This window comes from Pseudopipra pipra, chromosome 1 (assembly GCF_036250125.1).
Source record: "Pseudopipra pipra isolate bDixPip1 chromosome 1, bDixPip1.hap1, whole genome shotgun sequence".
NCBI classification, from domain to species: Eukaryota; Metazoa; Chordata; class Aves; order Passeriformes; family Pipridae; genus Pseudopipra; species Pseudopipra pipra.
The window spans coordinates 36010175-36026683 of NC_087549.1; the positions used below are offsets into that span (position 1 = coordinate 36010175).

Below are 16509 nucleotides of genomic sequence, written 5' to 3' on the forward strand. Positions count from 1 at the left end.
AGAACCTCCATCTATTCCAAAGTTCCACTTCTTTCCAAGCAGTAAGAAATATTTTTAAAATTACATTGAGAGATTGGCAGTAGCAGGTTCACTTACATATTTATGTTTCTTTTGCTGTGGAAGCATAGAATGTTTATAACAAAGCTTTAGCGCTGATTTCCAAGAAAACAAGAAGGAATGAGATGTGGTGGAGATAATGCCTTAGTGCAGGGGTAGTCAGTTCACGTTTGTAATCCTGCAAAGAGTTTAGCTGAGTCCTTCAGGTTGCTCAGGACACAACACATTTAAAAGACTTCCCTGTTCTCTACCTGTATGAGGGTTAATTTTGGCTGTGCATTATCCTGGCCCACACATGAGCAGGCGAAGATGGACTTTCCTCTGTTTACTGCATGGCTCTCCTGAGATCCTGCGAAGTGCTGGGTCTTACAAAGAACACATAAACAAGAAGAAATGATACACAGAAATTAGGGCAATCTGAGGGTACATAGAAAATGCGCAAATGTGCATATGTATGTGTGGGTAGATGTGTATATATGAAGAGGCATCTCAAAAACAAGAAATGAGAGAAGCTATGTGGCACGGCAGGAGCAGGCAGTGCATTGAGAAAAACTCATCCTCAGCTCTCTGAGCTGAAGAGAAAGGATGGAGTAGCCCATGTACTTCATCTGTCTACTGGACAGCATAAGGATGATTACAAGGAAATGAAGAGGCTGAGGAAAAAGCAAGATTTCTCCTTTTCTATCCCTTTGCAGAGAAGGGTGATCAGTCCAATTTGCAATCCAGTTTTTGGTAAAAAACCCACTGCAGTCAGTGCTGTCTCCTGAGCGCAACAGAAAAGAGGACAAAGCTCTACGACCTTCAGGCAGATGGTGTTGTTATCATTTATAGTTCTTGTAGTTATTGCTGTTTCTTAGTTGTTTTGCCTTATTTAGTGTTTGAGAGCATCCCCTGCCCTGGCTGGCTGTGGCTGCCGTTTGATAGACGGCAGAGTAGAACTAGGCTGCGGCAGATGGCCGCGAACGGAGCCGGGACGGGAGCGTGATAGAGCCCCCGCAGGACTTGCTTCCAACCTGGCTGTTTCAGAGTGGCGGTTGGAAGGACTCGACGGGAGGGATGCGCCGGGGGAGCCGCTCGGGGACTCCGCCGGGGCAGCGACTGTGCACCGCGCAGGCCAAGCCGCTCTCCTGCCCTACCCTCAGGGACGCTAGGTTTTCTTCCACCGGGGACGCTCCCATCACGAGGGCCACCCGGTGCCACCGGGACGTGCCTGCACGACCGGGAGCAGGTGGCCTGGCCGCCCGCGTCGGGAGTTCGATGACGCTGCCAGCACCAGGGACAGCGCCGGCCGCGGTCCCGGCCCCCACCTGGCCCCCTCTCGGTCCCTCCGCTCCTTTGTTCCGAGGCCCCGCGGAACAAAGACTTCCGCCGCCGACGGCACGGAGACCCCGGCCTCTCCCGTCCCCGCCCCCGCCCCCTCCCCACACCTGCCGGCTTGGCCCCGCCACCGCCGTCGTCTCCACCGGAGCCGCCTCTCCGGTGCCCCTGGCCGCACACGCCCCGGCCCCCGCGCACGCCGCGCTGCCACCGCCGCCCCGCCGCCCTCCCCCGCGCGTAAGCTGCCCCGCACACACTACCCCGCCGCCGCCGCCCCCTGCTCCGCGCTCACAAATCGCCGCCTTGCTCCTCGCCCTGCCGCCCAGACCCGCGCAAAAAGTCCGCACGCCGCTCCGCTGCCCACCGGCACCGCTCTGAGCCTGTCTCCCCACACCGTCCCCGTACTCTACTCTCCTCCACTCCCCCTCGCAACCGCCGCACACTCCTCTTCGCGCGTCCCGGCTGCCTCTCCGCACACGTCTCTGCTGCAGTGTCCCCGCCGCACATCCAGCATCTCCCGCACCCATTCACCAGCGCCGCACATGGCTCTGCCGGCCCGCGGCACAGACGATGTTCTGCTGCCTCTCGCGCACCGCGCCACTGCCCCAGGGCCCGCGTTCCTCGGCTTCCAGAGGAGTCCCGCAAGAGGAGGAGCCACTACCGAGCGGGCACCCCTAGCTACCGGCTGGGCGATGCGCAAAGAACAATCCTCGCGATGATAATATTAGAAAATGTATTTATTTCCCATTAATCGACTTTACATGATTCAGCCCAAGAAAGCAAGAGGTCGAGTCACCACCACCTTGAAAAACCACCACGGCTACTCCAACGCTCCAGTAGTCCCCCACGGCCCCGTTACCTGCTGATGACAGCTGCCCTCGCGGGTACCCGTCCCATGACAGTGACATCTCTCCACCGGGCTGCGCCGATCAGTATGCCAGTCCTAGTTAGTCTCGGTTTCCATAGGTGAGTACAGGTTGTCGAGCTCTTTATTGCTTTGTCTCTCCTTTTTTTTTTTTTTGACTTTTCAGTTTTCTATTATTTTAGTATTAACGTTTTTGTTATGGTGTGTTCTAGCGAGATCTTTCATGCTGCTTTGAGGATCCGCTCTTGGCATTCACCGCGTGCCTTAATTGTATGACATTAAATCAAGGTCCGCTGTGAACACGGAGAGTCAGAGCCTTAGAGCGCTCTCTCTCTCTCTCTCTCTCTCTCTGGAAGCAGAACAGCAACTGATCCCCGAAAAAAAACCCGGTGATTTCCCTCTGCCCTAGTACCATCCTGGCCTGGGCTGCATATAACTCATGCTCGAATTTTCTGACTAGCTGGTCTGTTGTTTGCAATGCTCAGGAAGCTGTTAAATATGTATTTAATGGATTAAAAAAAAAAAAGGGGGAGAGAAATTAAACGTGTGCCTATTAGACACTTCCAGGTGATTGCTCTAATTTCACCAGCGTCTTCGCATGATTTTAAATACAGGAACTGGCTCTCCCCGACTCGACGTCTGTGATTTGGCATCCCTGGCTCAGGGGGATGACCGTTCTTTCCGGCTGCCTCGGTCCGCCTGGTCCTGCGGCTTCCCTGGAGCACGGGCGGGAGGAGCCCTCACCCCCAGAGCATCCCCGCTCCTCTCGGCCGGGGGAAGGAGGGGGGAGAGGGAGGTCTTTCGGCGATGAAAAATGAAAGGGCAGGACGTGTCATCTTTCTTTGTAAAGCGGAAAAAAATTTAACTCACTCGCACCTGCCCCTTTCCCGGGAGGGCCTGGGCAGCCCATCTGGCCTGCCTACACTGAACTGGCGAGTGAGGAAATGAGGGGTGAAGTCATTACAATAATTTAAAAAAAATAAAATCAGCCTAAGCTTTTTTTATTATTATTACGCTTTTTGCCATCTTTCACCGCTCAGGACGGGGACCATTCCTTTTCGGTGACGATGGCGCGCCGGGGAGAAGCAGAGGGGCCGGGCGCCTTGCATCACCCTGTGGGCTAGACCACGGCCGGACCCCAGGAACTGGGCGGCTGACCTCGATTGCTTCCTCGGCCCCAGGGCCCGGGAGAGAGAGAGGAGGCGAAGCGGGATGTACTGCGGCTGCATACGGCGGCGCCCGGTCTCCTGCGGCGGGCTGGGCTTCCAAGAGATTTTCCCGTAGCTTGCCGGGGCATCTGGGGGCAAACTGGGCAGACGGCTCCGACCCCCCTCGGCACCGCAGCTCCCGCGTGCGGCCGCCTGGAAAACAGACAAAGCAAGAGCGTTAGAAAGGCAGGCGGGGAGGAGAGGAAAGGCAGGCGGGGAGGGAAGGGCGCCGGGAGCCCGCACGCCGCGCGGTTGCCAATGACAAAAGGAAGAGAGGGGGGAGTCAGAGCAGGGGAAGGGCGGGGAGGGAAGGGGAAGGGGAGGAAGGAAAGGGAAGGGAAGAGCAGGGGGGCCACACGGACTGACGCGGATCTAGGGCCGGCCAGACCCGAGCCTGTGGGGCTGCTCGGTCCGCGGCCGAGGAGAGACAAGGCGGAACGCCCATCACCGCAGCGCCGGGGCGAGCGGGCATCTGAGTCTCTGCAGTGAGGTGGGAAGGGGCCAGCCGCGGGGAACCGCAGAGAGCAACCTCCTTGCCCGCCGCTGCAAAATCCCCGGAGAGCAAGCACAGGGGAAAGCTTAAAATGAAAAAAAAAAAAAAAAATTAAGGGTATGGAGGGGGGTGGGGAGCAGCATTTCCCCCTTCTTTCTCGGCTTGAAGAGCGTACGAGAGCAAAGAACTAAACCCATAGGGGGAAATCCAACCATTCAAATAAAAATAAGAAAAATGAAACCACTCCGAATACTAAAAAAAAATCATAATCAAAAAGAAAATGGTCAAACCTGCCGGGGGCTGACGGCTCCTCCGCCCAGTCGGAGCCGCGGAGAGCAGGAGAGAAGGAGAGTGCCGCTAGTTGCTTTCGGGGGATAGGAAGCGGTCCGGTCTCTCCCCCTCGCTTGCTGCTCCAGAATTAGGGATTAATGCCTCTCCAGCCAAACAAATAAGGCATCTGCCTTCAGTACAAGAGGATTACACGGGGTTGCTGACGTCACCAGCCAGGCAGATGTTGGCTCCCAAAGTCCTGATCATCTCCCGTGTCCTTGAAACCCGGCACAATCCCAGACCCGGGCGGCCCAGCCGGGTCCCTTCAAGGTCGAGGGGGACCTGCTCGGAGGGGACCCCGCCGAGCCACTCTCTCCCAAAACGTCCTCAGGCATCATCGGGAGAGAAAGGTGTGAAAAGCCGAGCCCGGCAGAAAGTTCATCCCTCCCCCTTCCCTCCGGGTCCTCTCCCCCAGCTCCCCCGCCTTCCTCCCACCTCCCCAGCCTCAATGTCACATGAATTTGTACAGTCATAGCGAAGAAGAAGAGCCTGATCGCCGGCTCACCCAGAGGTCACCCTTCCCGCACGGCAGGCGACCCCCCTCACTGCGGCACCGCCGCATCCCCCGGTCCCTCGCCGCCCCAGTCTCCCCCCCGCAGCACCCCGGAGCCCGACAAGGGGCCGGGAGCACGACGGAGTCGGGCCAGGCCGCGCCGTGCCCCACGGGCTTTGTTTCCGCTGTGCCCGTCCCGGCGAGGCAGCGGCGGGCAGCGGGCGAGAGCGGATCGCTATCCGTGCGGAGACAACTCGCTCCCCCGGCCCCGGAGCTACGCGGTGTCTCTGCGGCAGGCAGGCCCCATCGAGCGGGCAGCGAGCCGAGCCGAGCCGAGCCGGGCCGAACTAGGGCATGCAGGAAGCGCGGAGGTGGCTCAAGGCCTCCTCTCGCCTTGGGAAGCCGGTGGCAGGTGCAGAACTAGGGCTTTTCCTGGCTAAAGGACTTGGAAGTTGCATTTGTGCAATTCTTAGGTGGAGGTAGAGCAGCTTGTCCTTCCCGGAGCTCAGCCCTGAGTTTGCTGGAGCCGTGGGGCGGGTTGAAAGTGTCGCAAAGTGCATCTGAAAAGGGAATCCAATTAGAAGAGAGATCAAAATAAAAAAAGAAATTTGCCTGAGAATCATGTCTGTTGCCTTTGCTGTGGCATAAAGTCCATGACTCATCATTGTTAGTCCCTTTGCATCGAACAATGGTTTCAATCATTTCGGTTCTGCAGAAAGGCAAACTAGATGATGTGACATAACGGAGCAGGATGAAGAAGATGGGATTGCCAGTATCTAGGCTCCTGTTGGGTTGATGTTGTTGTTGTTGTTCAAAAGAGTTGTTTTATAGATCTGTTCCATATTATCCTTGTCTGTCAAAGTGGCATTTAATTTTTCCAATTGTGGAACTTGGTCACTGATAAAATCAATTTAATTTACACCACTGTCATTCAGCCGATCCGAGCAGTAGATTTATTTTTGGCTCGGAGTTGAAGGGAAAAAAGCAATCGTATGTGGAATGAAGAGATCCTTTTACTTCTTTTGCGGGCAGTAAGAAGAGAAATCCCTGTCATGGCATTTTAACAGACCTTGCTCTCCTGCAGGAGAATTATAAATGTAATTTCTCAAATCTTTTGCTTAGAAACTTGAGCAGCAACACGAAAGGGATAGCAAGAAAAACAGATCAGCCCGGCCTTCGGCGTTCCGTGGGGGCAGGCAGTCCCGTTTACCTCCTTTTCCCGGGGTGACACCGACTGCTCCCAGTCCCTGTCCATGGTCCTGACCCTCCGGCGGCAGCGGGCGCTGCTCCCGCGACCGTGCGGGCGGCCCTGCGCGCCTTTCCGCGCCATCGCGGCCCGCGCCACCGCAGGGCCGGGGAGTCTGCGGCCCCTCCGGGGCACTTCCACCAACATCTTCACTTTGTTGTGATCACTGATAATACTATTTTTTTTTTTTTTAAAATTCAGAACCTTAGAAGAAGGTGGTGGTGGTGAGGATTTACCTTTCTTGGGTTTTATTTGATAGCTCTCCTGTTTCAAAGAGCTTTTAATCACTGACGCCTGGGCAAGCCCACATTTTAATGGGAAGTGGTTGATATCGGACAAGGGTGTTTAAACCTCGGACTCTCATTTGTTTCCTTAAATGGATTAACATGGAAATTCAAAAGTGGTTTTTGGTAACTGGTACCTACCTATGGGCTGAAAAGAACCGACAACATTGCGAACTATATTTTTCATTGCACCTTGCAACGGGAATACCTTGCACACACTGGTTAAATATGCTCTAAAATCTCAGTTTACATATATATGGCCTCTTTCCGAATCTAAAAGAAAGATCTTACTACGTGGCTACATGCACGCGCACACAGATACGCTCTCTGTCTCGTGCACATACATGTATGTATACATAAAGTTTAAATAACTTAGTGGAAAAGTCAGACCGTCGTTCACGAATCTTTTCTCAGATCACAACACACACACAATTGGCCAACGCTGCTCCTTAGCATTTAAAATGAAGGACAGGTCTCGTAATGTTATTTCTTCAGTCCCCACTTCTCTCATAACCTGCTCTCCTGAGTTGAATAACGCGGGCAAAGAGCAGCTGAAATAGCCCCTCCGCTGCAAAAGGGTCTGAATGCAGCAGCTTTAGAAATTGTGCACTAGCCCTGCAAGGAGAAATGTGTGGGATCTCTCGAATGTGAGGTGCTACCCGCTGCGGAAAAGGCAGAGCTGAAGCCATTCACACTTCGTAGGCTGGGAGATTTCTTTCAAAAGAGCCCTGAAGTGTTTAAGATTTGGGGGAAAACCCTTGTACCGGAAGAAAATGGCCTAAGCACAATAGGACTCGCCATTTTCTCCTTCCAAAGCACAAAGCAGCTCCGCGGCTTCAGCACCACACAAAGAAAGTCCGGACCCTCTCAATTCTCTTACATTTTCCCCCACGATTTCAAAAGCCTTCCCTTCCAACCGATCCGCTTTCCCAGGAGCGCTCTCACAGAAATAAAGAAAGAAAGGAGGAAAGGGAGGGGGAGAAAAGCAACTAGGCTAGGCGAGAGGGAGACAGTTCTGGTCTTAGTTTATTTAAAGCAAATCCTTCCAGGGAAAAGTACTCCTATCACACGTACACTTGAGGAGCGTGTGTGTGTGTGTGGGGGGGTTGGAATTCCAAAAAACCAAACATCTGGAAAGCTGTTTTGACCACCGCATTCCTTCAAGCTGGGCGGACGCACCACGCACTACACAGACCCGAGCAGATCGCGCTGCCTGCGGATGTTTATGTACACACACAGGCGTGCAAATTCCCGTGCCAAAAAAAAAAAAAAAAAGCTCATTTTCATTCCAGTTAAGCCCACAAAATGATGCCGAAAACAGTCCTCTGTCCCCACCACTGCCAGCATCGGACAATCCTCCGCGCCCGCGGAGCCCCGCACCCCCGGCTGCTGCCCTGCCGCCGTGCCGCTCTCCGCTCAGCCGTCCGCCCCTCTCCCGCTTTTATTATCTTATCTCAGTAAGTCGGCAGAAGACTGATAGACCGATAAAGAGGGGGTGATAGATTAAAAAAAAAAAAAAAAAAAAGGTAGAACAACAAGGAATCAAAACAAACCGGAGCAACACCAACCTAAACATCAGCCTGTCAGTATCGCTCTGAAATACAGCAAGAGACCTCGTACTTACAGCCAGCGCTAAAGTGAGTAATCCTCATCCCAGCGTGGTTGGGTTTGTTTGGGTTTTTTCCTCCTTTTTTTTTTTTTTTTTTTTTTTGTCTAGTTGTTTTTAAGTACTTGTTCGTTCCCATTGTCCATCGCTCGGAGTGGATTCAAGCAAAACCAGCCGGTTAGCAAGAACAAAAATAGAAGTGATTTCATTGTGTAAATGCAGCAAAGAGACAAGATGCTGTGTTTCTCCTAATACTTTCTGCTTAGGAACCGTCAGCTCTCAGCTCAGAAAAGCAGGACTCCGTGTGAGTCTCCCCCTCCTCTCTCCTCTCTCTCTCTCACACACACACATACACGAACACGAACATGCACGCACACACACACACATACACACTTACTTTTCGTCTTCTTCTTACCTTCTTTTTTTTTTTTTCCAAAAGAGGGCAGGTCGTTCCCTGAATCCCAATGAGTTAAGTCAGTCACTTTCCTTCACATGCATCACAGCCTCCTTAGAGCTGCAGGCACAAAAGAGCATTTAGCTGCCTCCAATTTGTGTAGAAGGTCTGGCCTTATTTTTTTTTTTAAGTATATTTAAATCATGTATTTTACTCAGTATAAAAATACCACATCCTCAACTTTGACGACTGAACCACTAATTGTAACCTTTTAAATAAATTCTTGAACTTGTATGCATACTTAGCTGGTCTGCAGGGGCTTCCCAAGAAATTGATGCACAGTATTTCTCATCTGTGCAGACCTGCACCCTGCTTTCTCCAAAGGTCAGAGCTATACAATCCACAATTACTTTCTGATGAAGTCTTATATCAACAAAATCTCCTTGAAAGGATTACAGGCTTTTAAAAATAAAGCTTTAATCTTAAATATACATGGTAGCATATTCCATTTCAATCAAATATGAGGGATTGTTTCAAAAAGTAACCGCACACACATACACGTGTTTTAATGTGGGCTGATTTTTTCCAGGCGGACAGAGAAATTCATAAGCAAGGTTGAATTTACTCCACATTTCATGGTCTATTTTATGTCAGTTCTTTGTTCTGGCAAATGTGGGAACATCCATCCATGTGTATGTGTGTGTATATGTGTATATATATATTATATATATATATATATATATATATAACATATTCATGTATGGCAGAGTGTGGCTAGCCTGGCCATGTCAGAGAGCCGCGAGGCTGGCAGAAGTCTGTCATGAGGCAAATGAAGTGCCAAAGTGACCCAGCGGTTGCCCTCCAGCTACGGAACCACAGTGAGAAGAAAGACTGGTCCGTGCCGGGGGCTGGTGGGCACTACCCGGCCCAGGGCCACCCGCCATCTCCTTGTTCCATGGCCTGGGGCCCTGGGGGACCCCTGGGCACTGCGGGGTGGCCAGGGCAACCCCAGCATCTTGGTCACCTCAGGAGTTCTTGGCACTTTCTTTGCATGCTTGTCATCTCCTAATTCCAGCTGCACTTGCACAAATGGGTGGTAATCCGACTCTAGAGGAGATTAAGGAACCAGAGATAGCTGCATTTGGGATTACCAAAAGGAAATGAAGGAATCTAATCCACTCCCACCCCTTACGCTGCTGGGTTTCAATAAGACCTTATACCACCTTTTAGGATTTTAAACAAATGAATTCACTTGGAGAAGGGGACAGAAAGAGACCAAGTGATGGAGAGCGTGTTTACACATTAAATGAACTCTGTAGCAGAGGATAAGGTGAATTGCAAAAGTAGCCACAGTTGATCTGCTTTCTTCTGCATCCGTGTACAGGCCCAAGGCTTGCAGCTTCCTCAGTGCTCTCCTCAGGACCAGGACAGGTTTTGGGACGCTACACTGGAGCCCCACGTATAAACCGCAAAATCAGCCTAGTACCGATTAGGACACTCCCGCCCACCTCCTCCCTCTGTCAAATCACACACCTCAAAAGCCAAAACCCCACAGTATAACGTGAAGCTGTAAGTATGTTGTTTCCAGTCAATAAGAATTATCAGTAAACCCTAGAACATCCTTACCTTCAGAGGGTTTTTTTCTGCTGTATTCTGATTGCATGAAGTCAATAAGAAAATAATTAGGACTTACTACAGTGATAAAAATAAAGTCCTCTTGGTTTTTCCTAGTTTTGCTGTCAACCAAGGAAACAGCATATGCTTTTGCTTCCAAATATACAGGAAGTCCAGAGGAAGAGGACTGAACTAACCTAGTACTAGACCGGGTCCTCCTTCTTTGGAAAGACCATAATAAGAGTGTCACAGAAATAAAAACCAAACCAAAAATAAAACAAACAAACAAATAAACAATCAAAGAAACAAAAACTCCAACCCCCCCCCCAATCCCACAACTAACAGAAAACCTGTGAAATTTATGGGTGTTTCCTTTTTGTAATTTAACATATGACCTTCCCTTTTCCCAGACGATTTTTATATTCGAAGTGCTAGACTGCCTACAACAAGCCTCTCAAAATAGTATTTAACATGAATACGTTTAATTGCACTGAGCTTCTTCATATACTGATTATCCTTGGTGCATCATCGGGGTAGTCTAAAATACTCTTCAATTGTAAGAAAAGAGCCTTAATATGAAGGAAAAAATGGCTAGTCATCCCTGAGTAAGATTTTGTTTTGTAGAGTGCTTGTCATGATCCTTTGCAAGTCTGGAAGCAACGTGAATCAAAAGCCTCGAAAGAAGACCTACGTCGACAGAGGTTCCATATATAGCAGGCGCTAATTATTAAAGCTCATTCTCTGATTTAGGACTCTATTTTCCTTAGCAAGCCCATCATCCTGACACAACGCAGCTCAGGATGTTTGTTCAAAGCTTATGAAAATGTAACCCTACTCATTGCTAGAAGTTGTTGCTAATTAGTTGATAATAAACTTCTCCGTCCAGGACACAAAAGTCTTTCAGAAGTGCAAGGTGTTCTTTGTGATTCCCTCACAAGGGGAATTAGCATATCAATTCGGCAGTGGAACAATACGGTAAGGCGCTTGCCTTCCCCCCCCCCCCCCCCCTTCTCCTCCCCCCACTCCCTTCTTCCTAGCGCTGATGTGGTGGGCATGAAAGTGAAAGGCCGGGTCCCCTGCTCCGCACCGCCCCGGCCGGGGGCTCGGCAGGCCCCGGGGCTGAGCCCGGCGCGCTCAGCGCACTTGTAGCCGCGTCCCGCTTTGGGCATCAGCCGCTGGGTGTGCGGGGCTGGCGGACCACCGGCAGCCCACCCCTCCGCACCGCTGGCTTTACGACCCCTCCTCTGTGGCACTGACAAATGGGTTTGCGAGCCCCCGCCCTGCCTCCCCCTCCCCTCGCCACCGATGAAAGGGTTTCAGCCTGAGAGCTTTTTGCACATGGATGTTTTACAACGCCTCCCGCCCCCGCCAAGGTAATTCTGCTACCCAATATCCTTAATAAAGACTGTTGTTCCCCCTTCACTTGTTAAAGGTTTCTCTGACAGACTGGTCTTTTATTCCTCACCTCCAAAGGGTGGATTTCTAGACCTCCTTACGCAGGTGTAAACCCTGAGAAAAACCAATGGTCCTGATAAAAATGTTCAGTCAGTTATAAATTCAAATAACTGAGGGGGAAGAAATCTCATTCTTAGCAATTTAACAGGAATTTGTCCTATTGATTGCAACCTCCTCCTGGTCTTGGTTGGTTGTGTGTGCTCTTGATTTTTTGGTTTGTTTGTTTGGTGTTTTTTGTTTGTTTGTTTGTTTGTGGTTTTTTTTTTAATGCCTGGTAAATTCACAAGAAGACACAAAACCTGCAAATGCAAGGCACAACCAAACACTCAAACCTACTAGCCACTTGGTGACATGTGTAAGTGGATTCCATAGAGGAATAAAAATCTGTTTATAACAGGCCAGAGAAAGCAATTAGACAAAATTCTGAGATCCTGAGGCCTTTGATCCATCTAACTGTTCTTCTACCCAGAGGCTTGACAGCTGCAATAGTTTTTATCCACATGGTTAGAGTACAAATAAATGCCTAGATTGAAATGAGAAATGTGGTTTGGACCCTACAGGTAAATCAGAGCAAGTCTATGGAATGGCATTTACCCTCCTTGGTGGTTGTGGATAAACTCTTTGTTTGGAGTGTGGGGAAAAGGCCAGCCTTTGAGGACATAAAAGCTAGGCTTTCCTAATCAGGGCAGAAATAAACCAAGAGGTTTCAATTTTCTGCTTTTTTTTTTTTTTTTTTTTTTTAAAGAAGGACCACTGTCCGGTTGTCTCTCACTCAAAAAAGAGTATGCTTGAATACAGTTATTTTTACACATTACAGTGATATGTAGTGTGCATTAAAACGTGGTGATATGCTAAGGAATAGAAGAAAATAAACCTCACTTTTCCCCTTAAATCACTAGGGAAGCAGTATACGTTAGGAAAAATATGTTGTGTAATTAAAAAGAAAAAAAAATATTTATTAAGAGAAAATGTTTGTTTTCTTAGGTTTGTAGAGAAAGTCTTGAGTAATGAGAATAAAAGCCCAAATCCTAAGAGTTTTCATGAAATTCAGTGTAGGGAAAAAAAACCTGTTAAGGATGGTTGTTTCCCCGAATGCAAAACATCAGGGAAGAATCTGAAGAGAGCTTTACTTTCTGTGTAAAATCTCCATTGTTGCTTGGCAAACAATGGGAGCTCTGGGCGACTGGAAGGCTGTGAGAATGAATAGGGAATCCACAGGATGTGTGCGGGTCAGTGCTTGGGGTCTCTGTCCTAAAGCCCCTTTCTCAGCTTGCCACAATAAAGTAGCACAAGGTTTAGTCTTTCCTGGGTCACTGGCCATCTTCTATTATTCAACACTTCACAACAAAAAACACTTATTAATCAGCGCTGACCAGAGGCCCCTTTTGAAACAAGAGAAAGGGAGAAAGAGAGGGGGGAGAGACAGAGAAAAGAAGATTGAGAAACCCTGAACAGACCCTCCCAATACAAGAGCAACCATAGGCACTTTCTCAACTGGCCAAAGAGATTTTTTTTTTCTTTTTGCCACAACAAAGTTTCCAATCAGGTCAGAGAGGACTGGACTTTCCCCCCTACCCCCACCCCTGTTTTCCCTCTCACTCTCTTTCCTTCTTGCTCTGAAGATGATGGAGACTTTGTTTTGCAAGTAAGGATAGCTTTAGGTCAAATTGCCAGGGTCTGATTTTAGAGGTGTATCCTTGCTATATTGGAAGATAAGGCTGTTTCTCATCTGGGCCTCAACTCTGGAGATGGCGTAGGAGAGAAGAGGTTTGCTTGTGGGGTGCTGCTCTTGGGCTTTAAGAGCTGATGGATGAGGTGTCAGGGCAGAAGTTGTGTGAGGACTTGGTTCAAAATGGTATGAGAGAGAGTCGAATGTGCCATTTATTGACTCTGCTGAGTGTAATTGTGGGCTTGTTGTTGTTGATCTTGATTTTCTGGCACTACATATTGCACAGGGCTAAACGATGCATTTTGGAGGGAAAAGGAACTAATGGATATAAGAGAAAACCTTTGTATTCCTCTGTGCAAAAAAGGATTCAAAGGCAGCAGCGAAAAGGGATCTTAAAGGACCTAATAAGTGATAATTTAATTTGTAGGGGGAGGTGTTTGTTTGTTTTTTTCTTCTTCTTTGTTGCCTTCTGATAAAATTTTGAGTTGTTTAAATATTCTTAAATAAGCTGGTGTGTCTATGTAAAGAAGTATGCATAGATTGTCATACAGCCCACGTTATGATGTTCATGTCTCTTACCCCCATGAAAATTATATAAAAAACTTTGTACAGAGAAGTTTCTTTGTTGACTCGAATTATTTTTTGAGTGGAGAACACAACTGAAAAATTGTAGTTCAGACTTTGTTAACAGAACAAGAAAAGATGTACCTAAGAGAACAAAGATATTTGTACTATTTTTTTTTTATTTAGCAAATGTATAGAGACAGTAAATATTGAATCCCCTGTGGATTACCTGAGAAAATGAAATTGTTATTTCAAGAAAAAAAGTAGTCCACAAAAAAGGTAAAAAACTTTTTTTTTCCCTGGTTAAATCATGTGTGTGTGCTGTGTCACGTCGCGGGGGGGTGGACTTTTTTTGTTCTGAAGTCGATGTGCACATTTTAGCTAAGGTATATAATTAAATATTATGAACATAAGGAAAAGCTGTTCCTTAAGCCCTCTGAATATCATACTTTGTGTCATGCAAGTTGCGACTAGTGTACCAAAGAACTGCTCACTAAAGGGTTTTGTTAGTGGAAACTGGAATAAAGTGTTATTTGGAGGGCAGCCTCAGTGGTGCTTTACCATAATTGGCATTGCAAACATCAGGCTGCAGTTCACATTTTGTTTGCAGTAAATGTATTTTACTTGAGTGTTTATAGTAGAGTATTCTCTCTTTTCCCCTCAAATATTGTGTTACTCAGGTTTTGCAGAGCTTGACGTTCCAGCAATGGAGTAATCAAGTGTTACCTAAATTATTTAAAGCCTGGGATTAAAGGCCTTAGCTCTGAGTGCTGACAAGCTTTCAAATGTAGCCTGGGAAAAGTTTTGTATCTTATCCTGTGTGTGTACACTTTGAAAATAATTTGGAAAAGTACGGTGAATTTTTCTCGAAATGTATGCACAAAAAGAATGAATAATTCTTTTACAAGTTGCTCTCCAAAGGAATGAGTGACTATTAAAAATACAGCAGCAATATATACACAATAATATTGTGGCACCTGTAGTGTTATTTTAAAGGATCTGTTTCTTTCACCAGAGCTTGTTTAAAGGAGCTCTTTTATTTTAGAACTTTGGTTGGGTCTGCAACAGAGAGATTGCATTAATTCAGCATATATGACCATTTCAAACATTAAATTCCTGTATGTTTGGAGGCCTTGCCCTGCATTTCTTAGTCTTCAGGATGCTCAGTGGCTTCATGCTTCTGTGTACTGAAAACGATGTTAATGTATGATTACTTTAAAATGTTGTGTAAAATATATATATAAATGCATTTTTAACTAGCTACATTTTATTTACACCTGTATGTGGTTTTGGTGAGCTAGGTCTATATTTATTTATTTGTGTTCTTCTTCATCATAACTTTGTTTAGTGAATGGATAGATTGTTGGTGTTAAACAGCTGTAGACAACTCATTCCTTCTACTAGATAATGTATCATTTCTGCTATACTGTAATGTAAAAACAGATTCATAGGTCTGCTATATTCTGAGCTTTCATTGCATCACTGTGATATACTTTGGATAATATTCTGTAAAAGGAATATCATTCACAGAAGCGAGGATTTTTCTAGGTTGTCAAAAAAAAAAAAGTAAAGACAGTTACATTTTTGTAAAAGTTTCATCATTATCAGGTTGTTCTGTGCCATCAGAAGACATGTATTAGAAATGTTACTATATAATGTCAGCTCCTCTTTCCATTCTTACTAATGGCTGATTGCGTGAATAAGTCCCATTTAAATCAGTGGGACTATTCAAAGGCTGAGATCCTACTCTACATGACAAAGGGAATGACAAAATTTGGCCCACAGAATTGAATGGGACTATTGGAAGAATGAGATGGCACTTGGAATGAGGAAGGATACTCAAATCTGTCTTTAGTATAAAGCACCATCTTTACACAGTGCTTTAAAAACACTGACATTTCTGCATATATGAGTTTGTAGCTACAGCCAAGAGAGGCAAACACAAGCCACTGGGGATAAGTAAGGCATGTGAGTCTGGCAAGGATGGAAAGCGCAGAGTATGAATTGCAGGTAGAAGTGAGGCTTAAGGTGATGAAGATCAGAAGGAGAGGACACAAGGACTTTGTCCATGGAACATATGCACCAGGCTAAAGGGCCAATATAGAGCTGGAGAAGGGTTTAAGAGATAAAAGAAGCTTGAGAGAGCTACTGTAAAGTACTCGGAAAACAGAAGATGATCTATGTGTTTATACAACATTTGTGGTTTTAAAATAGTTTCATATTTCCTTACATTTATATTTTAGGCTAGAAAGATATTTAAAATATTGCCTCATCTCTACAGTACATCCTGGGTTAGAAATTACTTACTTTACAGTAACTGTTCCAGGTATCTAAGAGAATTCAGATGCTTTTGTCATAAATTACCTTTGATCCAGTGAAGACTGCTTTACTCATATGAGAGTTGTATCCACTCTACTAGCTAAAGGCTTTCCAGCCAACTTAGCTCTGGGTAGGCTCTGTTACATTTTGAGATATATAGATCAAGGTTTTATAAAATGAAGTCCTGAAAATCTGACAAGGAAAAGGCAAATTTTAGTCTGGTACAGATATACAAATCTGTCTGACAGACCTTTGAATGGCTACATCTTTTACATTTGTTTTCACATTTCACTACAGACTGATGAAGGAAAGATCTTGCATACACACATGTTGGGTCTTCAATCTGCAAATTAGATGTGTGTAAACATCTGTGTGTTTATTTTAGTAAGTCTTCTCCTTGATATTGAATACCAGGGTTATTTTCATTCATTAGAAAGTGTGCTATATTTAAATATAGGGAAAAAGAATATATGATTTACCTCCTAAGATACTCATTTATTTATCCACCCCAAAAATTGTAGTGTTACTATGGCTGACGGTGTTTTTGGCAAAGACAGATACAGAATAATCAGTTAAAACAGCATCAGAGGTATAT

At 46.9% G+C, this 16509-nt stretch overlaps 1 protein-coding gene and 1 long non-coding RNA gene across 2 annotated transcripts in view; both read left to right on the plus strand.

Moving 5' to 3' along the window:
* Positions 1 to 491: 491 nt before the first annotated feature.
* On the plus strand, positions 492 to 3249 carry LOC135419925 (atherin-like). The gene is made up of 3 exons (XM_064670855.1): positions 492 to 509; positions 1209 to 2340; positions 2854 to 3249. Exons 1-2 carry the CDS (start codon positions 492 to 494, stop codon positions 2091 to 2093), a joined length of 903 nt encoding a protein of 300 aa, XP_064526925.1. The 3' UTR covers positions 2094 to 2340; positions 2854 to 3249.
* Positions 3250 to 7498: 4249 nt separating this feature from the next.
* Positions 7499 to 16509, plus strand: part of LOC135412942 (uncharacterized) — an 87699-nt gene continuing 78688 nt past the window's right edge. The window contains exon 1 of the long non-coding RNA XR_010430040.1: positions 7499 to 7930. This is a non-coding gene — a long non-coding RNA (uncharacterized LOC135412942). The remainder of the gene's footprint in view (positions 7931 to 16509) is intronic.